General features: G+C 45.3%; 1 protein-coding gene across 1 annotated transcript in view; it reads right to left on the reverse strand.

Annotated features, from left to right (window-relative positions):
- Positions 1 to 10,272: 10,272 nt before the first annotated feature.
- PIAS1 (protein inhibitor of activated STAT 1) overlaps positions 10,273 to 27,400 on the reverse strand; it is a 108,088-nt gene continuing 90,960 nt past the window's right edge. Inside the window, 5 exon segments of the mRNA XM_073618280.1 lie at positions 10,273 to 12,771; positions 15,725 to 15,762; positions 17,834 to 17,976; positions 19,535 to 19,715; positions 25,315 to 25,445. Coding sequence (XP_073474381.1) covers positions 12,481 to 12,771; positions 15,725 to 15,762; positions 17,834 to 17,976; positions 19,535 to 19,715; positions 25,315 to 25,445 — 784 coding nt within the window. The 3' untranslated portion in view covers positions 10,273 to 12,480.

A 27,400-nucleotide genomic window follows, 5' to 3' on the forward strand; every position in this document is an offset into this window, starting at 1 on the left:
TTATGAAGCTTAAAAAAAATAGCTAAGTGGAGAAATACATTTGGGGGTGGGGGGTGTTTTAAATAAATAATAATAATAAAAAAAAAAAATGTAGACACAGATCTACATGACTTTACATAGATATAGAAGAGTATGTCACGGGATTTACAAATATACAAGCCGTATGAGCTTATGCGTGCTGAAGATCAGGGAGAACCCTCTGTTCCCGAGACGTTTACACACCAACACCCTGGGCCACAATGTCTGAACGAGTGCACAACCTACCTACCTTCCTACCGACCAAACTCAGACAATTGGACACCTTCCATAGGGATAGATGTGAATGGTAGCAGATTGCTTAATAAGTCAATTTGTAATCGAAGACTCCAAATAATTTCAGACTGAAAATTCTTCCAACTATACATGATATGCCCAACATCCGTCACTCAGGCCACCACACAAGATGAAGCAAGGGGCGGGGTGGGGAAATACGAGGGCTGTACCAAAAGTAATGCAAAAGCTGGCAAAACTTTTTTTTTTTATTATCTTACATGGGCCATTCAAATTTCAGATGTTAGTACAGTAAAAAGCCGGCCTTAAAAGGATTCAATTTTCTTTTCTTCCACCAAGCCAGCAAAGGACGGTGATTACTGCTAGCAGCTATAGCCGCCAGCAGTAATCCCATGTAAAAAAAATATAAATTATATAAAAAATCTCAAATCTATAGAGCCGCTGGTAGTAATCCTATGTTAAAAAAATAAAATAAATAAATCAGACAGGCTGGTTTACTAAAGTCGATCCATCAGGTAATCAGCCTGCCTATAGATGGATTGAATCTCAGCCAGTCCCTGCTAAACCAAATTTGGATTTATGTATGGCCAGCTTAACTGGTTCCCGACCGGCTAATGTAGATATACTGCTGCAAAATGGCTCTCCTGGGTGAAACCCCATACGGGTACGGCTTTCCCTTTAAGAGCCGCCAGGGGGACATGCACTCGCTGCGCGGCGGGGAGCCAGCCACGCGCGATCACATGCACGGGAGCCAGCATGGGGATTTGTGTGTGTAAACACACAAATCCCTGTTCTGTCAGGGGAGAGGAGACATATCGTTTGTTCCTACTAAGTAGGAACAACGATATGTCTCCTCCCCCAGTCAGTCCTATCCCCATACAGTTAGAATGCATCTAAAGCAGGGGTCTCAAACTGGCGGCCCTCCAGCTGTTGCAGAACTACAAGTCCCATGAGGCATTGCAAGACTGACAGTTACAAGCATGACTCCCACAGACAGAGGCATGATGGGACTTGTAGTTTTGCAACAGCTGGAGGGCCGCCAGTTTGAGACCCCTGATCTAAAGGAACACACATTTAAACCCTTGATCGCCCCCTAGTGGTTAACCCCTTCCTAGCTCAGTGACATTTACACAGTAATCAATGCATATTTATAGCTCTGATCGCTATATAAATGTCAATGGTCCCAAACATGTGTCAAAAGTGTCCGATCTGTCCATCGCAATACCGCTAAAAATCGCAGATCACCGCCTTTAATAGCTAAAAAAAAAAAAAAAAAAAAAAATCTTTCCCATAGTTTGTAGGCGCTATAACTTTTGCGCAAGCCAATCAATATATGCTTATTGCAATTTTTTTTTACCAAAAATATGTAGAATATATAATGGCCTAAACTGATAGTTTAGGCCAATATATAGAAATTAAAAAAAAAAAAATTCTATATATTCTATAATTTGGGGATATTTATTATAGCAAAAAATCGTTTCCCCGCCAAAATTGTCGCTTTTTTGTTTATAGCGCAAAAAACAAAAACAAAAAAACCTCAGGGGTGATCAAATACCCCCAAAAGAAAGCTCTATTTGTGGAGGGGGGGGGGGGGGGGATGCAAACTTAGTTTGGGTACAGCATTGCAGGACCACGCCATTGCCATTTAAAGCAACGCCGTGCCAAATTGTAAAAAGTGCTCTGGTCAGGTAGGGGGTAAAATCTTCCGGGGCTGAAGTGGTTAAAGTAGAACTTCACCTTAAAAAAAAAAACAAAAAAAACAAAAACACAGGCTCCTGTAGAGTCTCAGGATAGCTGCCTGTCCGTACCTCCAATATGGGCAGGCAGTTATCTGAGAGCGGAAAGATCAATGAACTACAAGAAGGCTCATTGAGAACTACAATCCGTCAGTCACAATGGCTGAGGTAGTTGTAGTTCATTTGTTCATAGAACTCTGAATGAATGATACTGCCTTGTGGGGGCGGAGCCCTGCATGGCCACGCTGTTTCCAAATAGTGACAGCGGGTGCAGGGAGAATACGGTAACATGTTCAGAAAAGTGAAGTTAGCCTTTAACTCTTCCTCCTCTTTTTTTTTTTTTTTTTTGCAGGTAAATAATGGTTTCCAAGCAGAAGCAATGTGTTGTCATTGAGTTCTTGATGAAGGAAGGAGGGGTGCAGGCTGTCCGGCATCCACAGAAGACTACAAAAGGTTTACAGACATGACACCATGGACAAAACATTGCTCTTGCCCATGGTGTCATCTCCATAAACATTCTGTAGACTGCTGTGGATGTCGGACAGCCTGCACCCCTCCTTCCTTCATCAAGAACTCTGTGACGATGCATTGCTTCTGCTTGGAATCCATTATTTACCCGCAATGAAAAAAAAAAAGAAGAAGAGTTATTATAGAGGAAGAGTTACCAACAAATTTGAAGAAACTATGCAAGTTAATAGACCAATGTTTGCCTCTTTGCATTACTTTTCGTACACACCTTGAAGAACTCGGAGGGGGGGGGGGTTTGTATATATTTTTTTCCCCTTATTACAGGCTTTTACATTTGAGTTGTAGGAAAGCCAACAGTGGAGGGGAAAAGCTGAATAGAACTAAACTAAACCCCAATTTAACGCAAGGAAGGGATGAATATAGACCGGGGGGGGGGGGCGGTTCACACTGATGCGAGTTCATGACGAATGCGATGCGTCAAAAACAGTTTATATTCACGTCATCCCTAAAGTCATTGTTTTCAATGACGGTCGTTCACATACATGCGTTGCGATTCCTCTACGAATGCGATGCGATTTAAAAAAAAGGGTCTTGTGCGAGTTTACTGCGTTGCGAATTTAGTCTCTATAGACATCAATGTAAATCGTTCTGGAATCGCATTGAGGGTTCACATATGTGCGAATTGCACCACACTACTTTCCACAAAAACCAGGAAGTACACAGGAAGTTAACACCTTTTTTTTTTTTTTTTTTTTTTACATTATGATTCCATTGGCTAGAATATCAATCGCAGCTATGTCCAACTCCTGAAATTCGCGGTAAAATCGTGGTAAATTCGCACCTCACTAAGGACAAAAAACGGAACAAAATCACAGCGCATCAGTGTGAACCGGGCCTTAACTTAAGAAAGAAGTGTCAGAAAAAGATTTAGACTTTAAGTGGTTAAACTTCCTGCATTTACAGGTTGAAAACTTGGCAGACTGCCCGGATTATTTATTTACACAGAAGTTTATCCCTTTGATCAAAGAAGGAAGCTTAGTTACAATGTTTCAAGTTAAAAGACTTGGCAGAATGCTTGGATTCTTTCTTTTGACAGCTGAGTGAGGAGATAAAGTCTCTGCACTTGTTTATATGAAAGAATGGACAACCTCTGCAGGAGAGATCATCAGGGGAGGGGGAATCGAGATCACGATTTTTTAAGATTAATTGTGCAGCTGTACTAGTGGATGCAGTTTTCAGTTGCGCAGCACTTTGGCTCCTATTGCACTTGTTCTATATGGCTGAATGAGCGGTGCTTGAAACCCGAATACACAGAAGGTGAAAGGGACTGTGTGGTGGACCCACCTGGAGGAGCAGCATTACAACAAGGAATTAGGCTGGATTCACACCTATGGCATTTTGAGTGCTTTTTGCATTTTGCAGATTTGCACTACAGTTCATTTAACATGGTTTCCTATGGCAGTGTTTCTCAACTCCAGTCCTCAAGGCGCCCCAACACGTCATGTTTTCCCTCAGATGAAACAGCTGTGGTAATTACTAAGGCAGTGAAACTGATCAAATCACCTGTGTACAAATATGGAGCCTGAAAACATGACCTGTTGGGGTGCCTTGAGGACTGGAGTTGAGAAACACTGTCCTATGGAACACGCTCTGTGGTGCAAATCTGCAAAATGCAAAAAGCACTAAAAATGCATAGGTGTGAATCAGGCCTTATACCCCACTTACTTTCGGAGGCGATACAACACAGCCTATGCAGATCGCTCTTCAGAAAGCACCCGTAGTGTGAACGAGCCCTTGCCTAATCACGTCGCTGGCAACGTCGCCACCGCGGCAAGCCCGTCACCTTGACCCAAACTACCGCGCATCATCCCAGACACACCTGATTTGACACCGAAGCACCATCAGCCTTCCAGAACTAACTGGAGAAGTTTCCTTGGACGAGATCTTCCATTCATCTCAAATTCCGCCACATTATAGCCAAAAATAGATGTGATCGCTTTTTTTTAAAAAAATTGCGTAAAAAGTCAATAGTACACGAGCTCTAAAGATGGGGCAGGGGAGACAAGGCATTTGAAATGTAACATTATACAATCATTTCATTCATGTAACAGATTTACAAAAGATGTAAAGAGTGTTTTTTATGCACACTATGGCAGTGACAGCCATCTACAGGGGCAAGGAAAGATCTCACTCCAACGCTGGTATTTCCAGCGGACTCATTCATACAGACTTAGAACAGTAGTTCACCTCCGGAGGAGAAGCTCCAGGAACTTAAAGACTGAAGATTGCCTATCCACATTCATCAGCCGCTGAGATCTACCACCAATGTGTAACCGTGACAGTAGTAATAAAAAAAGATATAACAAAACTATAAGTAGGTTTCCAAACTGAGGTCTCCTCTTCTTCATTAAACACAGCCTGTGGTCATTTCAAGGTTCCCGACCTTCCAACACATGTGCTAAACAGACACCTAAGGCCCCCCCCACCTCACACTTACATACTACAGGAGCATACACCCGCACAGGTGTTACATGCATGAAGGCACAGACACAGCCGCTGCTTCCAATTTGACACCCATGCGGGCGCAAACACACGGTCCCAAACACAGAGGGGTGGATTTACTAAGAGCCCTTTCACACTGGGACGGCGTCGGCGGTAAAATGCCGCTATTGTTAGTGGCGTTTTACCGTCGGTATGCGGCTGCTAGCGGGGCGGTTTTACCCCCCGCTAGCGGGCGAGAAAGGGTTAAATACCACCGCAGAGGCGCTTTAGCCGCGCCGTCCCATTGATTTCAATGGGCAAGAGTGGTATACACACCGCTCCTTCACCGCTCCGAAGATGCTGCTGGCAGGACTTTTTTTTACCGTCCTGCCAGCGCATCGCTCCAGTGTGAAAGCCCTCGGGGCTTTCACACTGGAATACAAGCAGTGGCACTTTCGGGTCGGTTTGCAGGCGCTATTATTAGCGCAATAGCGCCTGCAAACCACCCCAGTGTGAAAGGGCTCTAAAGGCAAATAGACTGTGCACTTTGCAAGAGCAGTTGCCCCAGAGCTTAGTAAATGAGCAGAAGTTCTGCTGACTTCCATCATCCAATCATGTGCAAGCAAAATGCTGATTTTTTTTTTTTTTTTCCTTGCATGCGATTAGTTGTTTCGGCCCTACAAAGAATACCCAATCGATTAATCGACAACTAATCGATTATGAAAATAGTTGTCATACAGAATGCATTATTTGTTTGCATATCAGCAAATACAGTGCAAAACACATACGGAAATACAGTGCAACACATATACAGCTCCGTACATCATCCATAAATGTCAGTAAGTGCCTGAGAACTTGTGAATGTGAGGAGCAATGCCTCATGGGACATGTAGTCCTAGGCAGGAAGTGAGTGGTTCTAAAAGGCAGCAGATTTTTTTTTTTACCTTGGTATAGGGACACTCTATATACTATACTTTGCAGCTTGCAATTGGGGCACCCTGAAGGCAGGAGGAGCCAGAAGCACCGGTGAGGGACCCCAGAAGAGGAGGATCGAGGCTGCTCTGTGCAAAACCATTACACAGAGGAGGTAAGTATATCATGTTTGTTTTGAAAAAAAAAAAAAAAAAAATCACTTTAAAGACTGGGCAGGGAAGATCAGCATCTGAACCCAGAGAAGATGGGGGCTGATAGACTGGAGGTAATAGAAGGCATTACAATTACATTTAAAGTAAAACTTTTACCATTATTGTGCCTTATATTTAACAAGGCATGCTGCTGCTACTAAATATCTTAGGCCTGGTTCAAACCTATGCGTTATTTGGTGCTTTTTGCAGAAACGCACTACAGTTCATTTAACATGCTTTCCTATGGGACACATTCACACTTTTTTTCAGCTGCTGTGTATTTGGAAAGGGTTTAAGGACTTTTTTCAGCGCAAAACGGTGCATTTTTTGGTTCAATAGACTTTAATGGAAAAGCTGCAGAAAAGCATGTAGTGCGCTTTTTGCAGCGATTTGTGTTTTTTAATCCCCGACAACAAATTGGCCAAAAAAAAAAAAAAAAACATTAAAAAATTGCATGTGATTAATTGAAACCATAATCGGCCAACTAATCAATTATGGGAATAATCGTTAGTTGCAGCCCTAATTCTTTGCAAAGTGAAATGTTACCTTATTTAAGCTTAAGCTCCGGAGCAACTGCAATTTGCAAAGTGCACAGTCTATTTGCCTAAAGTAGATCGATCCCAGAGAGTGCGTTCGAGGTCGTGTACCCCCATGCATTTAAAATTGGGGAGCAGTGGTTGTGTCCATGGTGCAGAGACACAAAACCACTGCTCACAACTGGACATCCACATGGGGTGCGAATGCACCAGGCAGCGTGCGCTTGGGACCGTGTACCCACACGGATTTTAAATTGGGAGCAGCTGCTATGGCCGTGCAGCGGCTGCATCCCAATGGAGATGAATGGGGCTGCCTGCAAAAGGGATGAACAGAACACCTACGCAGCCCTCCGCAGGTAAACACCGTCCTCTTTACTTCGTAGTTCACCTGTGTGAACGAGGCCTAAAAATTTCCAATATGCATCGGCTCCGAGGTTGCAAAGCCCCACAGGAAGCTCCTACATGCTGAGAACTTTTGAACCCACATCTGAAGTCCTTCACTATGATGAAAAATGCTCAGTAACCAATAGAGCAGCCCGAGATATGGAGCTCCGGCCACGCCTTCAGGAACTGAAGTAGCCATTTGCTGAAAAGCATCTGCAGCTTGGGGTGGCTACACAGACCAAGTGACATAACACGGGGAGGCAACCTGGGCCCCTCCAGCTGTTGCAGAACTACAAGTCCCATCATGCCTCTAGGAGTAATTGTAACTGCCAGCCTTGCAATGCCTCATGGGAAATGTAGTTCCACAACAGCTAGAGGGCCCCAGGTTGCCTCCCCCTGACTTATGGAGTTAATTTACTAAAAACTGGAGTGTGCAAAATCTGGTGCAGCTCTGCATAGAAAACCAGTTTGTTTTTTGTTTTTTTTTGGGGGGTCAAAGCTTCAGGCTTGGTTCACACTGGAACCAGCTGCGGATCACACAGGAGCGCTGTGCATCCCTCTTCCCCGTTTCAGGGACAAACCAGGGCCGAATCTATGCCTAAATTCGGCCTTGAAACGGAGCCAAAGACACACAGCGTTTCTGTGCAGTGCGCTCCGCAGCCGCAACGGAGATATGTGAACCGGCTCAATAAGGAATCCAGTCACATTCTCCTGCTATGCGAATTGGATGCGGAGAAACCCACATAGGTGTGAACCCGGCCTAAATCAGAGAATCTGGTGCAGCTGGGCATGGTAACCAATCAGCTCCTAACTGCAGCTTATTTAATTAAGCTTTGACCAAAAAAAAAAAAAAAAAAAAAAAACACACAGCTGATTGGTTTCTATGCACAGCTACACCAGATTTTGCACCTTGCAATTTTAGTAAATAACCCCTATAGGGGGAGATTTACTAAAACTGATGCACTCAGCATCTGGTGCAGCTGTGCGCGATAGTCAATCAGCTTCTGAGTGCACTAGTTTGCAAGATGCAAAATCTGGTGCAGCTGTGCATAGAAACCAATCAGCTTCCAGGGTTTTTTTTTTTGTCAAAGCTTAATTGAACAAGCTGAAGTTAGAAGCCGATTGGCTACCATGCACAGCTGCACCAGATTTTGCACTCTCCAGTTCTGCTAAATCAACCCCCATGTGTATGGCACGTTCAAGTGCTTGGTTTGCATGATTAAGTTCATCCAAAAAAAAAAAAAAAAAAAAAAAAAAAAAAGGTGTTTGATCCATATAAACCTGAGCCCATGTTCACATTGGAGCGACTTGTAATGCGATATGACGGATCAAGTCACACCCTCTATTGCCGGAAATTACACTTTCGAATCAATGTGGCTTTGCACCGATTTGATCAAAGTACTTCCAACACTACTTTAGGTGATTTCGGGTGCAACTTACATAGAAGACGCACAGATGCCTTCCAAGTTGCACACAAAGTCGCACTGAAAGTCGCTTTGAAACTGTGCGATTTCAGGTGAAGTTGAACGATTTCAAATCCGCGGTCAATGTGAATGAGGGCTAATCAAGATACGGCTGAACTACATGGACAATCTTAGGTCTGCTTAACAAAAGAGAACCTAAGGAAGACAAATCACCAGATTTTAAAATGCTGCATACACAATATTTTAGACTATTTATGGTTCTCTATGTACACTTTAGACCTTATGAGGAAAGTGAAGTTATAAGATCCAGTGGAGATAGGCTCGGCATTCTTTACATGCTCAGTGCTTCCTGCTCTCTCCTGCACGGCCAATCCACATTCTGCATAACAATTTACAATGGATATCAGTCAGAGGGCACCGCACTCCTTTCATCTCCTGACCCACCCACCTACCTACCCTGTATACCAGTGCTAGGCAAACCTTGGCCTGACCGTTATTGTGGAACTACAAGTCCCATCATGCCTCTGGGAGTCACGTTTTTGGCCATTAGTCTTGCAATACCTCATGGGACATGTAGTGCCAACAACAGCTGGAGGGCCACGGTTTGCCCACCCCTACTGTATATGGTAGGGCTGCGTCAATATCAAGCATTTGCACGAGTACTCAAAAGGCTCGGATACCGGAAACCGATCCCTTTGCGCCCATACAAAATGAATTGGCTCAAATCGCACTGCTAAAGAATTGCATGCGAATTCCTGTCTGAAGTGCAAGCGGTTTCCCGCACCGCTCGTGTGTGAAGTCAAGCTTTTCATTTTGAGCCTGAGTTCACACAGGAGCGGGGGGAACCTCCCTGCATGACGGGTTCCACCAGCTCAGGCTCCCATGTGACCTAAAGTGTTACTAAACCCAGTAATATGAAAATTGTTCACCTCCCCAGCTTATAAATCTTCTTTTTTTTACATTAGAATACTGCCACTAAATATCTTTTTGGCTGATCTGTATACCACGGTCGCGTAATAAACTGCAGGGTCCACCCAAGTGGTGAGAGTTCAGGTAGGAGGAGATTTCCACTACAGCCTGTGTCCTCCCGCTATTATGGGATACGGATCATCCATAAATCAAGATGTGACATCCTACCCACGCTGTTCTTTTTTTTTAGTTACTGGGCATAGAGGAGGAGCAAGGGACTATACTGTCAATTTGGATCTGTAGACACGCCCACATGTGTGATGTCAATATCATGTGACCGGGCTAGCTCAGCGCAACAAGGAAATGTTCTCTTCAGCAATAAAGACCAAACTGAGCATGTGCAGCTTTACTACTCTGACTGTATTATCTGGACTTGTCAAGAGAGACCCTGTAGGGGTGGATTAGTCCATACAGGATCAAAGAGCATTTTTACACATTACAGGAGTAACCCCTTAAGTTCCACAGTGATTATAAGAATGCTTTACTGCATATACAGACTGATTTTACAGTTGTGGGTTTAGTAACACTTTAAGCCTGGGTTCACACAGGAGCGGGGGGACCTCCCTGCATGATGGGTTCCACCAGCTCAGACTCCCATCCGAATTCAAAGTATAAACAGAAAAGTCAGAGCTACTACCCATACACCACATAGATAGCAGAGCTCCGGTGCTCGATCCACAGTCGCTGGCAGAGTACAGGAACGTAGAAAAAATGATCCAGACTCCGGTTGTTGCTCCTAAAATTTTTTCATTTTATTGAATAGCCACAGAGAAAAAATGCAGATTAGGTCAGTCGACGCGTTTCAGCCTATAAGGCCTTAGCCTTGGTTATGACTAAGGCCTTATAGGCTGAAACGCGTCAACTGACTTAACCTGCGTTTATTCACTGTGGCCATTCAAGAAAATGAAGACATTTTAAGAGCAACAACCGGAGTGCGAATCATTTTTTTCCTACACTCCCATCAGACTTCACAAGGAGGGGAAAAAAAAGGGAAAACCAGCCTAGTGCATTATCCTTAGGCTACTTTCACACTGAGGCGGGCGCTGGCGGTAAAGCGGCACTATATATAGCGCCGCTTTACCATCGTTTTAGTGGCGCTATTTGGCCGCTAGCGGGGCGGTTTTAACCCCCCACTAGCAGCCGAAAAAGGTTAAAAACTGCCCGCAAAGCTTTGTCGGCGGGTTTGCAGCGCTGCCCCATTGTTTTCAATGGGAAGGGGCGCTTTAGGAGTGGTGAATACACCGCTCCTACATCGCTCCAAATATGCGGCTTGCAGGTCTTTTTTGACCGCCCTGCAAGCTCACCGCTACAGTGTAAAAAGCCTAGGGGCTTTCACATTGGAGTGAATTGAGCGGCTCTTTCAGCGCGCTTTGCAGGCGCTATTTTTAGCACTTTAGCGCCTCGGTGTGAAAGCAGCCCAAATGTATTAGTACTAAAAACAACCCACAAATATATGGAGAAACAAAGTTTGTAAAAGTCACCTCGTTGTGGCAATCAGTCCAGGAACCGACAATCTCCAGCTAGCAGAGAAGACATCAGGGCCGCTGCCTGCTGACGCATTTTAAAGGATTGCCTTCTTACTCAGAGCCTAGCAGTAGTGGAGACTGTCGGTTCCAGGACAAGGTGACATTTACAAGCTTTGTTTCTCCACGTTTGAGTCGTTTTTACTTTGTTTTAAGTATTAATACATAGTCACATAGTAGGCAAGATCGAAAAAAGACACAAGTCCATCGAGTCGAAGTCCAAATACACTAGGCTGGTGCACCCTCTTTTCTGTATTTTTCTTGCGACCATAAGGGCATCCCCTTTCCTGGAGGGCAGCAAAGCCGGAGACCACCATCCCTTGAACAATAGACCACCCGGACATCACACTAAATGCGCAAGAGTGTGTTTGCTCCCATCCGACTTCAGCCTGGGTTCACACATGAGCAGGAAACCACATACAATTCGGACAGGAATCACACCACATTCCTGGTCAAATCGCATGGGATTATTTGCAGTGTGATTTGAGCACATTTATTTTGTATGGGCTCAACTCCACAAACGGTATCAGGACTCCCCAGTAAAAAAAAAAAGTTATCGGTGCAACCCTAGTATATGGTCCACTGGAAAAAGCAAGATCTCTATAAGACTATGTATTTCAGATTACCAGTTTAAGCCAAATTTACATGGTGGACTCCATCTGTGACTTTTCTATATCGGTTGCCAATTTTTTTGAACCTGAAATTTTAGGATAAGAACAAAATGTCACCAGACCATGCAATGGAAGAGTGCTAGCTCTGTGTCACTACCAACCCTAGTCTCTGCATTGTAGATGGATCAATGTTGGGCCAGCAAAGTAAAACTTCAAACTTTTCTGTAACTTAGCTTTCAGTGCTGATGGGAACAGAAGTGCTTTGTTTTTTTTTTTTGAAATGTTCATTTGGCAGCAAAAAAGAAAAAAAAACAACAAATAGGATGCCATCAACCCACCCTCCGATCCTCTCCGAGCACCACCTAGAAGAGCAATGTCAGGATTCCCATGTGTACTGGTGAAGACTTCCACAAGATCCAATAAATACTTATTAAAAAGTGCAGGAAACGAAAATCAGACAAAAAAAAAAAAAAAAAAAAAGGAGGTGTGAAGGTTCAGGAATGGAGACCGAGAAAAACTGATTGACATAAGCATGTGACCAGCGGAGGTGGGGAAATAAACCAAACCAATACTGTGTCTGCTCTAAAGGGTTCAGTAATGGGTAATGCTCAGAAGCCAGAAAAACAGAACAAACAACTGGTGTGTGGGGTGGGGGAGGAGGTCTCCAGAACAAGAGTCAGTCTCCAGGATCCAGTTGGAGCTGGGGGGAGAAGAAAAAAAAAAAGTGCAGGGGGAAGAGGTGGGTTCACGTCTCAGTTTTTGTTAGGGAGGACGAGTAAAGTTTACGGTTTATATACAAAAGTAAAACTGAAAATATAGTTCTGTTCTCTGTACATGTCTTTTTTTGTTAAACATTTCATTAAAAAAAAAAAAATAATAATAATAAAATAAAAAGGAATAGGGTGACAAGCGGAGGTCCAAATCCCTCCCCCAAAGTGTTTCTCATCTGTGGGATCAGTCCAAAGAGATAACATCTGGGATGATGCCGTACAGAGAAGAGCTGTCCGCTGGCCCCCGGTTGGCTGCGTTGTGGCTGTCGCGGAGGCTGTTCGAGGATATTAAACTGCTGTTGCTGCCACTGTTGCTTCCGTTGGTCGCAGGCAGAGTGGTGCTCGCCCCCGCGCTTAGCTGGTCCAGGAAGATTTGTGAGGAGGTGGTGTACGGGAAGAATCGCGATGAGTGAAGGAGATCCGGCTCTTCGGAAGCAGCGGCGGCTGCAGCAGCCAGGAGAGACGTGTTGTAATGCTGAAGGAAACGAAGATACAAAACATTAATATGGAGGCGGTTCGTAGGGGTGATAGCACACAAACCAAAAAAAAATTAAAAAAAATAAACCTATGACCCACAAAAATTATTACAGGTGCCACTCAAGGCTTTACCGGGTCCTCTTGTATGAGGAACTGCTAGGAGAGCAGATAAGGACAGAGCTCATCCCAGCTCAATACATCCAGTAGGGAAAAGTCCTAAAAGTTGCACATCACAAGCCTCAGCCCAGGCTCCAACCAGGGCACACCAACGCATTTCACTCCACCCCTGAGTTTAAAGCATGGGGGTGGAGTGAAAAGTGTTGGGGGCGTGGTTTTGTTGGAGCCCGGGCTGCAGCCATCATGCACCTCCTCACGGGTTTTAGTGTGACGTGCAACTGTTAGGACTTCCTTTCCCCCTTAAAAGAAGACTGCAAGGAGGAAGGGGGGAGAGGAGAACTGCCACTTGGATCACTTAAGTGGTCAGAGCGGGTACCTGTCAAAATCAGGTGCCCGCTCCACCCCCTCCCCTTTATTTTTGGGTGGAGCCCCTCTTTAATACAACCCGCGTACATTTCCTGCGGCCCGGGTGTGCAAAATCACGTTCATGCGGTTTAGGAGGCGCGTGCGCGCCACCGGAGCACTGCTCCCGCTGTGATTGCACACAGTGGGAGCCAATCAGCGGGTCCCGCGGCCGCGACCCGCCGATCATTCGGAAGAGACACGGAGTAGCGGTGTGCTACAAAACAAAAGGACACTGCAGCTATATCAGGGAGGAAAAGGGAGAGCTCATGTTTCAGGCAAGCCGAATCACAATCTTTTTTCCCTCCAGTGAATCCACCCCCCCCCCCCCCAGTTAGAAACGCCTCTCAGGGAACATATTTAGCTCCTTGATCGCCCCCCAGTGTTAACCCCTTCTTCCTTGCCAGTGTAATTTATACAGGAATCAGTGCATTTCTTTTATCACTGTATTGGTGTCACTGGTCCCCAAAAAGTGTCACTTAGGGTCAGAGTTGACCACCGTAATGTCGCAATCGCGCTAAAAACCACAGATCGCCACCATTACCTGTAAAAAAAAAAAAAATAATAATAAAAGTCCATAAATCTCTCCTGTAGTTTGTAGACGCTATAACTTTTGCGCAAACCAGTCAATATACAATTATTTGAGTTTTTTTTACCAAAAAGATGAAGTAGAAAACATATTGGCCTAAATTGATAAAGTTTTTTTTACTTTATTAAATATGTATTATAGCAGAAAGTAAAAAATCGTTTTTTTCAAAATTGTCAGTCTTTTTTGTTTATAGCGCAAATAAAAAAACCACAAAGATGATCAAATACCACCAAAAGAAAGCTCTATTTGTGTGTGTGTGTGTGTGTGGGGGGGGGGGAGGACATCAATTTTATTTGGGTACAGTGTCGCACGACCACGCAATTGTCAGTTAAAGCAATGCAGTGCTGTATCGCAAAAGATGGCCTCTGCGCATTTGGTTTTGCACAGAGCAGCCCAGATCCTCTTCTAGAGTCCCCCATCAGCGCTCTTGGCTTCTCCTGCCTTCCACGTCCCGTCCCCCTCCCCCCAAGAAGCTGCTTGCTAAAGGGGGTACTCATTCAGGCTCTGTGTACATAGACACAAAGCAGGGCCAATGACCCCTGCTATCATCAATCTGCCCTGCGAGGAGGAAGACCATTGAGAGAGCCGTTGCTCTCAGGCACAGCTCTGGATGGGGCTCAGGTAAGTATAAAAGAGGGGGGGGGGGGACCTGGACATGCTGAGAATGCATTAAAGTTAAAAAAAAAAAAAAAAAAAAAAAAAACAACAACACCTTAAAGCTTTAGAACCACTTAGATTTTTTTTTTTTTTTTTTTTTTTTTTTAGGCAAACGTGACTTTCTGCCCAAATATAGCATACATGTTACCTTCTAGGACAGCGATGGCGAACCTTGGCACCCCAGATGTTTTGGAACTAAATTACCCATGATGCTCATGCACTCTGCAAAGTAGTTGATGTTTTGGAACTACATTTCCCATGATGCTCCACTACTTTGCAGAGTGCACGAGCATCATGGGTAATTTAGTTCCAAAACATCTGGGGTGCCAAGGTTCGCCATCGCTGTTCTGGGGCCTCAGTTCACCGTCCTGCCCCATCCAACCTCAGCAGCGGGGCAGGAGGGCGCACCCGTAACCGAGCTAAACACACGGCGTCCATGAGGATTCATCTGTAATCTCGCTAATGGCTTTTTTGCTGCATTCCTCAGAAATACCATCTCAAAGGGTATATATTTCGTATATCCTTTTTTGTGTAGGTGACCGGCCACCGTATCCTCCCGTTTGTCCTGAGCGGTGACTGGGCCTTTCAACAGCCCCATGTGGTCTGCATTATCTGCACATAACCAGATCAGTTCAATTCTGTGGGCAAGCAATAAAATAACAGCTTTTCTTTATGACAGATTTGACCGCGCTTTGTGACCCAAGGTCACCAGAATAGGAAGAAAATATCCCTCTAAATGGGGCATCAGACACCAATAAGTTCTTATCCTTATTCACTTAAAAAAAATGGTTTTAGCTGAAGTTAACAGGGGAATTCATTAAACCTGGAGCAGCTGTGCATGGAAACCAATCAGCTTCCATCTTTAGCTTGTTCAATTAAGCTTTGAAAATGAAATTTAGAAGCTGATTGGTTGACCTGCAAATCTGCTTCAGATTCTGGCTGCTCCCATTTTGATAAATTCCCCTCAATGTTCTCATCGGTCATGGGGGGGGGGGGCTAGGTTAGACTTGGACCTGACAACTAGGATGTTCTCCCACACAAAGCAAAGACTGATCTTATAGACACCCTATAAAAAAGGTTCTCCCGTTTTCCCTCAAAGAAACCACATTTGCCATTTATGTTGACCACTGTTGGCAACACTGAATACAAACAGGAAATATAAAAGCATCAAGGCAATTATACTCACTTGGTTGTCTCCAGACATAAATTGAAAGAAGTCCAATCCTGGTAAGGGGAATGGATGGGGGAAAAAAAAAAGTAAACAATTTAAAAAGCAATCTAAAAGCTTAAAAAAAACAAAAACAAACCCCCCCAAAAAAAATATACATATTGTAAAATGTTTCCATATTTAAAGTAGTACAACTTTGCTTTTTTTTTTTTAAATCTGTATTAACCACTTGCCAGCCACCATTTCTGACATTTCTCTCATATATGTAATTATTGGTCTTGCTCTGACGAGAGAGAGAGAAGGGGGGTTGTGTGAAAGTGAAAACAGGTTCACTTTACAGAATGAACAATAAACCTGATCCCCTCGACAAACTCTCCTTGGGACAAACCACGCAGGGGCGGAGCATGGTACTGTCAGCAGAGTTTTGTATTACACAAGCGGCAGGTTGCTGAGCAGCCCGCAGCTGATGAAGGTTTTCCACTCTATGTATGCCAGGTGTATTACAAAGCCTCCACCTGTGCTTGTATAACAAGTTGATGTGCCCATGTTCTGCTGATTCTTTGCAATTATATTTTTATACATTTAATAAAGATGCTTTTAAAATTATGGGAACAATATTCTGAGCCATTTTTTTTTCCTACATAAAATACTATCAATCCTGGGGATTGGAGCTGCTTATTAGATTGTAGACAAAAGAAAGTGACCAGTCGCATAACTAGATATCAATGGCATGCTTCCATCCCGGGTTCATATATAAAAGAAAAAGAGAGGGGCAAGTGGGACTTTAAATGAAGCATGTCAATTGAAAGTATAATAATAATGAATACATGTGAGTAGGTAAAATGATTGGATTTAATTTATAGTCAAGTCCATGACTACTGAGTCTTCAATGATTGTTACTGCTAAATATGCTTATATATCAATTTATGCGACTATGTCTGTATCTATACTACTTTATTGGTACTGTATGCATCAAAATCATGGACTTGACTATAAATTAAATCCAATCATTTTACCTACTCACATGTATTCATTATTATTATACTTTCAATTGACATGCTTCATTTAAAGTCCCACTTGCCCCTCTCTTTTGCTTATTAGATTGGTTTACACCTCTGGGCTGTGTTTTTTCAGCGGGGGGGGGGGGGGGGGGGGGGGGGGGTGGTGTGATCACCACATTTCCACATTTATAAATTTGTCTTCTACAGAAGAATCACAGGCCATTTTGTGCATAAGATTTTTTGCACATAAGGTTTTGTGAACTACTTGATGATATAATCTATAAATTATGCCACCTTTATGTGCACATTGAGTTTTTTTTTTCACTTGTTATTTCCTTGATCCGATTGGGTTTTTTTAGGATTGATCAAAACCTTTTTTTGGGAGGCAAGGACTAGCACTGCACTTCATGGAAGACCTATTTTTTCAAGTTTATATTAAAAACATACCATACTTGCCTTCCTGCGGTTTTCTGTCACTTCCATTAGCTGTCAGATGACCCAAAAAACACCCAATTATGAGAAAACAGATGACACCCCCCCCCGCCCCCGAATAGGAAGATGCACAATGCTCAGGATACCATCAGGTTATAAAGGACCCAAGGAGGTCCAGGGGATAAAAGAACCCATCACTTTGCCCAGGATGTACTGTTCATTAAAGTTGAAGTACAGCCAAAGCTCATTTGGCTGTACCTTTCCTGTGAATTAGAGGTGTGCAGTTCGTTCTGTACTCCTGTGACCCGCTGTCGACTGACCTCACACAGAGCTCATCCAGGCTGGGGCAAGATCGCGACAATAAATTCGGGATCCGCCCCACAAGTCTGGACCTGCACCTGGCACAGCCTCTCAGTGAGCCGCTGAGAGCCTGGGCCACCCGCTACCACCACCCTCCAAGTGAGTGCAGGGGGTGGTGGGGCAGAGCAGAGAGTTGGTTACAGTCACCAGGTCTCTGCTCATGAGCGAGCTCTGAAAACCGAGCGATCAGCAAGCCGGCGGGGGACCGATCCTACATCCACCTAGGCAAGTATGATTTTTGAAAAAAAAAAAAAAAAAAAAACAAAAACACACCACACCACACCCCCCCCCCCCCCCCCCTCTTTTAAAAAAGAAGACAATGACTGACTCCTACCTAGCTGGTCATACGGCATAGGCGTCATATGGAAGGGATGCCTGTAGTCCTGGATCAGTGGGGTGTTCATATATGTTGAATCCACAGCTGGCAAACTGGGAGTTCGAGAAATAGGAGAAGCCTGGTGCGGCAGAGTCAGCATACTAGAAGGGGAAAAAAAAAAAAAAAAAGTCACCAATAGCTTTGTTTACATTTATCTGTAATTTTTGTGCCGTTATACCAGATTTCATCAGCAGATGGCAATGCAGGTGAAATGTGAACCTCTCAATGTCTCCACAAAGGCTTAGAAACAGATGAGAACACTGCAAAAGCACTTTATTGTGAACCTGACCTGGCCTAGTGTGCATGCGCTATTCTTCCATTTAATCCCTGTGAAGCTCCGCTGTTGGATCCTGTACCCCAAGTTGTACACGAATGCCAAAATACAAGTTAAAGTTCTGCACCCTCTAAGCAAGCCACCCCTCATTCAGCTGTCAAACCTTAACATTTCAAACGGCAATAGAGGTTCCAGCATTTGAAATTGGAGCGACGTGTAACAGGATCCCAATTTAGGAGACGTCATCGACTCCGTGATCCAACAGGCTTTACCGGGATTAATTAGAAGATGAACATGTACTTGCAGGAACACAAAGGACTCTACTACTTACGGTTCATCTGGAAAGTATTCACAGCTCTTCACTTTTTCCACATTTTATGTTACAGCCTTATTCCAAAATGGATTAAATGTATTATTTTCCTCAAAAATTCTACAAACAATACCCCATAATGACAACGTAAAATAAGTCTGTTTGAAATCTCAATCTCATCCATAGCCAAAATAGCCAAACTACAGGGCAGTGAAATTTAAAAAAAAAAAAAAAAAAAAAAAAAAAAAAGGAGGGGGGGGGGGGGGAATAGATGAGAGAAACACCACCAACTGCTCTCTCCACCCATTGCCAAGGAGTATGCTTAATTGCAACACCCCAGAAGCAGGGAATAGGTGAATCTCTTAGAAACCAGGAAAAAACCTCAACCAGATATCCGATTTGTATCCTGTTGCAGCTCTGGAAATGTTCGAGAGTCTCGGAAGGTTATCCAGGCCTCAGAATTTGGAGATTCCATCAAAAGTGGTATGAATCAGCTCCTCCAGCTCTGCAATGCGATTAAAACAATGGAACAATTCCTTCATCGAAGGAGGGGATATAGACCTCCAATGAGTTTGTACGCAAAGCCTAGCAGCGTTGATCATATGCATAGTAACTGCATAGTAACTGATCTATAATATCTATAATATCACTTTTTAGATATCCTGGAAAAAATTAGGAAGGTACTGTGCCGGGGAGAACTCCAACGGGAGCAAAGATTGTCATATCATGCACCTTACACCAAAAACAGTGCATCAGTGGGCAGACCCCCTACCAAATATGGAGGAACGTGCCTCTTTGCCACATCTCCAAAAGCAATCAGGGACCGAAAGGGGAAAATCATTTAAGTAAATCTGGTGAGACATTACATAGTGACATAGTTATTAAGGTAGAATAAAGACATCAGTTCAACCTGAGTGGGGGTGCGTGTCTAAAATTGTCCATATCCATTGTCTCTCATTAAGTTGTTCATCTATTATTATTTAAGGTACCCATATAGCGCCGTCAATTTACGCAGCGCTCCACACATATCACACACTCACATCGGTGAGTGGAGTCACTTTTTGTACAAACTTACCTCTTGTTGCTGAGAGGTGAAGCAGGGGTTATCGATGGACAACTCCTTTTAGCACAGGGCTCCTCCTCCTCCTCATCCGAAGAGCTGTCCACTGTCAGGTCAATCACCTCCACCTTCTTATTTTTGTTAGAGTGTTGCTGTGAGGACACCTGATGCTCCACTGTACTGCTGATGCACCCATCTGAAATAGGACATGCACATGGGTAAAACCATTGCTGCTAACAGGCAGAGAAACACTAAAAAAAAAAAAAAAGTTTCAAAACCTTGGAAATCGGTATTGGGGCTCGTTTACACTCGCTTCAAAATGTGGCATTGGACACGCTTTTTTTATAGTGCTCTGAATGCCAATCAAAGCCCCCGTCACTAAATAAAATGGTTACCTTACAGTCCTGGTCACACATTGTGTTGCTTTGCCTCAAAAATTATCCCCCATGTCGCTTTCTCTGTGCTTCAAAGCCTCCATAGAAGTCTGACAACACTCGCTAACAGCACTTGCAAATTGGAGAGGCTTTTATTCAGCTTTAGCTTCACTTTGTTTTGGAGGTATGAAAGATCCTAGGATGCACTGGGAGACCAAGAAGTGAACCGGAAATAGGTCATCAGTCACGTCCGGTTCAGGTGTATATATTTTGGGAGGGTCTGGTGCAGACGTCACATCTGGTGTGCAGCATGGAGCAGCAGGAAGGTAAGCGGGGTTCGGACTAGAGCGTAAAAACTAGCAGATGACACACGTGGTGTGCAACATGGGAATCCTATAGTGGAAGGATCAGCAGACCTGAGCAGGAGAAACTAGCGAGGCTACCAATAAGCTGGGGGTCCGCTGAGCGAGGCTACCAATAAGCTGGGGGTCCGCTGAGCGAGGCTACCAATAAAGCTGGGGGATCTGCTGAGCGAGGCTACCAATAAAGCTGGGGGATCTGCTGAGCGAGGCTACCAATAAGCTGGGGGTTCTGCTGAGCGAGGCTACCAATAAGCTGGGGGATCTGCTGAGCGAGGCTACCAATAAGCTGGGGGATCTGCTGAGCGAGGCTACCAATAAGCTGGGGGATCTGCTGAGCGAGGCTACCAATAAGCTGGGGGTCCGCTGAGCGAGGCAACCAATAAAGCTGGGGGTCCGCTGAGCGAGGCTACCAATAAAGCTGGGGGATCTGCTGAGCGAGGCTACCAATAAGCTGGGGGTTCTGCTGAGCGAGGCTACCAATAAGCTGGGGGTTCTGCTGAGCGAGGCTACCAATAAGCTGGGGGTTCTGCTGAGCGAGGCTACCAATAAGCTGGGGGTTCTGCTGAGCGAGGCTACCAATAAGCTGGGGGATCTGCTGAGCGAGGCTACCAATAAGCTGGGGGATCTGCTGAGCGAGGCTACCAATAAGCTGGGGGTTCTGCTGAGCGAGGCTACCAATAAGCTGGGGGATCTGCTGAGCGAGGCTACCAATAAGCTGGGGGATCTGCTGAGCGAGGCTACCAATAAGCTGGGGGATCTGCTGAGCGAGGCTACCAATAAGCTGGGGGATCTGCTGAGCGAGGCTACCAATAAGCTGGGGGATCTGCTGAGCGCAGGGGGGGGGGGGGGGTTCTACTACTGGTCCCCTTTAAGCCCGGGTTCACACCTATGCGAATTAGATGCGGCTTACACCGCATCTAATTCGCAGGACATTTTAAAATACATTCATATGAATGCATCTGGTTCACATATGTGCATTGCATTCGCACTGCGCATTGCACAAAAAACATGTGCGTTTTTTGGCCATTGCGGTGCGAACTACAAGCCTATTATCTCCTATGGGAACGCATCTGATTCGCAGATGCATTGCGTTCTGAACAAGGAATTTCTACTTCTCCTCACTACACCTCCCCCTCTCCCCCCCCTCCTCCCTCCCCCTCTCCCTGCTCTCTAATCCTGAGCAAAAACGCAATGAATCCTTTGAACAGGAGATTTTTATCTCACCAGTGAAACCTGAGCTTCAATTCGCACCGCACAAGTGTGAAACAGGGCTAAAAAAAATCAGCACACACAGGGCATCTGCCAAGCGTGATTAAAGCTTAAAAAAAATAAAAAAAATTTAAAAATGCATCACCAAGGTGTATTGAAGCGTCGGGCACTTTAATGTGCGTTGAAGTCGAAGTGTAAATGAGCCCTTACAACGGCATTACTTTAATGAAGAATTCCACAAACCTCTAAATAGTCAGATGAAACCCACATCAGAGTGCTTTTACCTGCCAAAGGGATCTGCATTTACACCCATCTAGCCCTGAGATTTGTGCCTCATTCACACAGCTGCACTACAGTATACCCCTGCATGAGGGTTGTGTGCACACCGCACAGAGATGCATCAACGTCCCACGTATTCCCATTGAAGTCTATTGGGATACAGCAGCTGCAAATAAAGACGCTGCTCCCAAATAGATGTCCGTGCGAGCGCATGATCCTGAACGCAGTGTGCGTTGGGGCCGTGCACCAGAACCAATGCCAAATTGGGAGCAGCGACTGTGTCCATGCAGCTGCAAGGAACACCTGAGCATCCCCGTGTCTGTAAACGTGGCCCTCGTAGAGGTGTACTCTGTAGTGCGCCCATGTGGACGTCACCTTACACAGCTCTCAAACAGCATGGCTGGCAGCTTATACGTTAGTGTCCTGTTGACTGGACAGCAAATGACCAGAAGGAAAAACGGATGAGATTACAGCACTGCTTTTCTCCTATAAAAAAGGTTGCTTGTCAGCATATTTGTACATTCGTATGTAGTACACCTGATTGGCTGAAGCATCGCCCTCTTCCAGTCTGTCAATCATGTCCTAAGATTGCAAGAGGCTGCCAGCGAGTCAAATTTGGGAATTTATACCAGTTGCACAGAGGAGTTAAGGGCTGTGGGTGAGATTACCACCATAGGCCGCTGTACACAGCGAGACTTTACCACAAGAGGTACTTATGAACCCAATGCAATGCAGTAAAAGTTAACGGGCATAAAAAACACAAACAAGGGCGCCACTCAGGGTGCAGCATTAAAAAAAACAAAGAACAAAACGTGATTTTACTGGCTGCCTTCGTTTCAGTGATGGTTGTACTCCACCCCCCCCCCCCCCCCCCCCAATAAGAATGTCATAAATCGGGCTTCAGCCTGGGGTGGAGCTGGTCTGAATCCCCCCCCCCCCCAAAACAGCACAGATCTAAATAAAACCATGTGCTGCCTGAAAATTAAGGATTGTGAAAGAACTTAACCACTTGAGCCCACAGTGCCATTTTAAAACAACAACGGGATAGCAGGCAGGTATAAACCGGTACACCATCTCAGCCACTTCTACAGGTTCTGGTTGGAACTGCAGGCCATCTGACAGCCAGCCTCAAGCACCAGGCAAAGGATCTGAAATGATCAGCTCCCGAGCTTCAGATGCGTTAACATAACGCTCCATAGAAGCGCGCTGTAAGAAAGTAATCAGAATGCGTTTACATTTTTACAATGGGAGTGTAGTGACGTCATACGGCTCCCACTAGGAATGGAGGCTGGGACAAAACTGTTCTGTTGAGCTTTTAGCAACTGTAAATATGTCTATGTGGAGGGGGGCACAGACATTGCACACCAACAAAGCCCAAGTGTCAGACCGATGGAAGCAACTTAAACCCAGCTCAATACAGGCAACTGACGCGTTTCGCCCCACCCACAGGGCCTAGTCCTAGAGGAGCATAATCTTGGCTTTTTTCCCCTGCAGGGCAGGGGGTCTCAAACTGGCGGCCCTCCAGCTGTTGTGAAACTACAAGTCCCATCATGCCTCTGCCTGTGGGGAGTCATGCTTGCAACTGTCAGCCTTGCAATGCCTCAGGGTACTTGTAGTTTTGCAACAGCTGGAGGGCCGCCAGTTTCAGACCCCTGCTGCAGAGTGTGTATAGAGCTGAGACAGGCGCTCTTCCTGCCTCCATCAGTGGAAGTCGTCGGAGTCTGGGATGGGAACTGGAGCAGCATTCAACGTTATGTTCACTGTGAAAAGTCGCCATTGTGACAGGTTAACCCGAGTCAATCTTAAAAGTGTTACCAAATCCACAACAGTAAAATCAGTGTGTATACGCAGTAATGCATGCTTGTTATACTCACTGTGGAACCTAAGGGGTTAATCCTCTGCATGGTGTAAAAAGGCCGTTTGATCCAGTCTTCTGATTCCACTGTCCCCAATCTCCTGATAGGACAGAGCTTTGGGGACAAGCTGCACATGCTCAGTTTGCTGTGAATTGCTAGGATTTTTTTTCTTGGGGAGAGTGCATGTGATCAGCACAGGGCCAATAAGCACTGTTCAGACAGAAGGTCAGGGGTCCTGCAGCCTCCTAGGACAATCAGAGGAGAATGAAAACTCCTCCTACAAGCTTTAACCAGACACTGATAGACGTAACAAGATTGCTATATAATGCTGATGGGAAAAGGCTGTGTATTGTGGGAGACCAGACCTAGTGACTTGCAGGCTCCTGGGGAGACCTAGTGGGGAGACCTAGTGACTTGCAGGCTCCTGGGGAGACCTAGTGGGGAGACCTAGTGACTTGCAGGCTCCTGGGGAGACCTAGTGACCCGCAGGCTCCTGGGGAGACCTAGTGACCCGCAGGCTCCTGGGGAGACCTAGTGACCCGCAGGCTCCTGGGGAGACCTAGTGACCCGCAGGCTCCTGGGGAGACCTAGTGACCCGCAGGCTCCTGGGGAGACCTAGTGACCCGCAGGCTCCTGGGGAGACCTAGTGACCCGCAGGCTCCTGGGGAGACCTAGTGACGCCAAGCTCCTGGGGAGACCTAGTGACGCCAAGCTCCTGGGGAGACCTAGTGATGCCAAGCTCCTGGGGAGACCTAGTGACACCAAGCTCCTGGGGAGATCTAGTGACTGCAGGCTCCTGGGGAGACCTAGTGACTGCAGGCTCTTGGGGAGACCTAGTGACTGCAGGCTCCTGGGGAGACCTAGTGACTGCAGGCTCCTGGGGAGACCTAGTGACTGCAGGCTCCTGGGGAGACCTAGTGACTGCAGGCTCTTGGGAGACCTAGTGACTGCAGGCTCTTGGGGAGACCTAGTGACTGCAGGCTCTTGGGGAGACCTAGTGACTGCAGGCTCTTGGGGAGACCTAGTGACTGCAGGCTCTTGGGGAGACCTAGTGACTGCAGGCTCTTGGGGAGACCTAGTGACTGCAGGCTCCTGGGGAGACCAGGTCTAGTGGCTGCAGGCTCCCAGGTTTAGTAACACTTTAACGTTACACCAATAATTTACACAAACCTTTTTAGTGTGCATCTCAATTTTGTGCTGAAAGGGAAATCAAGCTCTCAAAATAAAAATTGATATGCTCATCAGTGGACTTTGTTGATTATATTCTGCAATAAATAAATTTGGGGGGGGGGGGGGCGCTGACTACATAAATGTTGCCTTGGGAAAAAAAAAAAAAAATTACAGGAAAACCATTTAGTTTTTTTACCATTTATTACCAATGAAAAATCAAGAACATTTACGCATCCAAATTTGCTACCAAATTAAGGCCCCATCTGTCCCGAAAAAAAAAAAAAAAAAAAAAAAAAAAAAAAAGAAGGACGACGTACAGTATGTTAGGATAGACCACAAATCCTTGAGAAGATACATATGGAGCCGACATCACCGAAATGGAAAGGACTCTGGGGTTTGAGGGGGGAGTTAGGAAGAAAGTCTTGGGAGACTCAAGTGGTTAAACAAGCATGCTCATGTTTTAGGAATAGTAATAAGCAATAAGAAGGAAGACCATCTACTACAAGTCCCATGAAATACACAGCCCAAGTGTGAATTGTACTCACTGTCCACTCCATTACACGAGCTTTTTACTTCCTGCACATCTTTCTTTGACCGCATAGGTGACCAGGAGCCATCTTCTTTGAACTGGATTTCATCACAGTCTGTACAGCACTTTAGAATTTCCATAAAGAGGCTGGAAGAGAGCATCAGATTCTAGTTACACTTCTTTATATTTATTCTTATAACTCAACTAATTGGAGACTGAGAAACATTCCTCAAAACAGAATTATACATCCGTGACTACAAGTTTTTAAAATGACAGATATATTTTTATTTTCACAAAGTCTGCTGCTTCAGTGTTTTTAGATCTTTTTGTCAGATGTTACTATGGAATATTTACAATTATTTAGAATTACAAGCATTTCATGAGTGTCAAAGGCTTTGACAATGACATGAAGTTTATGCAAAAGAGTCAATATATAATATGTTTGGGGATTTTAAGTAATTTTCTAGCAAAAAAAATATGGATTTTAACTTGTAAGCAACAAAAAATGTCAGAAATAGGATTAGGCGCGAAAGGGTTAAAATACGCATTGTGTACGAGTAAGATTAGACATTTGTCACTTTTTTTTTTATTATCTTCTTCTTAGTACATAGCAGCGCCCAAGTATCTGATACACAGTTTATTAACTTTACATTGACACCCGCAGTGGTTCGCAGATGTCAGTATGAATCGCTTTCGATTTCGGGGTGATACAGGAAGCCGCACAGGAATCCCGCACTGCTCCAGCGTGAACCGAGCCTAAAAAAAAAGTCAGACCCCCAACCTCCGGACAGGACCATTGTCAGATTACACACCACACAACAGCTGACATGTGAGGCGTTCTATTACACAAAGTGCTGCTCCGCCGGTGTGGTAGTGTAGTATTACATGGGGACTACCCAAATTCTTACAGATACATTGCAGTCTGGTGTTGGTTTCATGGTGCAGAGCGATTCCTCGTCCCCAAACGAACCGCGTCACAGAACGAAGTTTTATGTGTACCTGAGCAAAGTCCGTGACGGTGTTCTGGCGAGAAAGTTCCTCTCAGCGGATAAGGACCCCCCCTCTACCGCGCAGGCACAGCGCCAGAGCAGTAGGAGCCGGCGGAAATACCCGAAGCGAAATAGAGAAGAAATCAGCTGTACACGGCGCCTGTAAGAGGGCCCCTCGCTTCGCTCGCCACGCTTCGGGCACGGCCTCGCTTTGGTCCACTTGGATGGTGGGGCTTCAGCCTGGACCCAGGGTGCAGGCGCCGTGTACAGCTGATTGAAGATTTTCATCTTCGGCTATTTTCGGCGGCTCCTGGTCATTCGTACTGCGCTTACGCAGTACAGGGGGGACCTTATGCGCCGAGGGAACTTTCTCGGCAAGACACCGGCAGCTTTTCTAAAGGCAATTTTTCATGGGATTGTGATCCTTCGGTGAAATGACACCTGACTGACATATGTCTATCGGGTTGATTTACTAAAACTGGAGAGTGCAAAATCTGCTGCAGCTCTGCATAGAAACCAATCAGCTTCCAGGTTTTATTATGAAAGCTTAATTGAACAATCTGAAGTTAGAAGCTGATTGGTTAACATGCACACTGCACCAGATTTTGCACTCTCCAGTTTTAGCAACTCTCCTCCTATGTCTAGAAGTGAGACTCTATAAAAAAATAAAAAAAAAAAAAATAAAAAATCACACACTCACACACACGTTAACCACTTCCTGGACCGCCTTCCGCACATTTATTGTGGCAAAGTGGCCCAGCTGTGTGAAACGGTGCACCTGTACATTGCCTCATGCAGTAGCCCCTGGGGGGGGGGGGGCGCACGCGTGTTGATTTGACAGGAGGGGAGCCAATTCAGCGGGTCCAGCGGACGCAATGTCCGCCTGCCACCCGCAGTCGTTCCCCCCAGAAAGGCAGAACAGCAATCTGTCGTTATAAACAAGGCAGATCGCCGTTCTGACAGGGGAGAACAGAGATTATGTGTTCCTGCAGGAACACAGGAACATGGATCTGTGTGTTCTCCCAGTCAGAGCAATCCCCACAGTTAGTAAGCACTCCCTAGGGACACATTTAACCCTTTGATCGCCCCTGTTAACCCCTTCCCTGCTAGTGT

This window comes from Aquarana catesbeiana, linkage group LG03 (genome assembly GCF_042186555.1).
Source record: "Aquarana catesbeiana isolate 2022-GZ linkage group LG03, ASM4218655v1, whole genome shotgun sequence".
NCBI classification, from domain to species: Eukaryota; Metazoa; Chordata; class Amphibia; order Anura; family Ranidae; genus Aquarana; species Aquarana catesbeiana.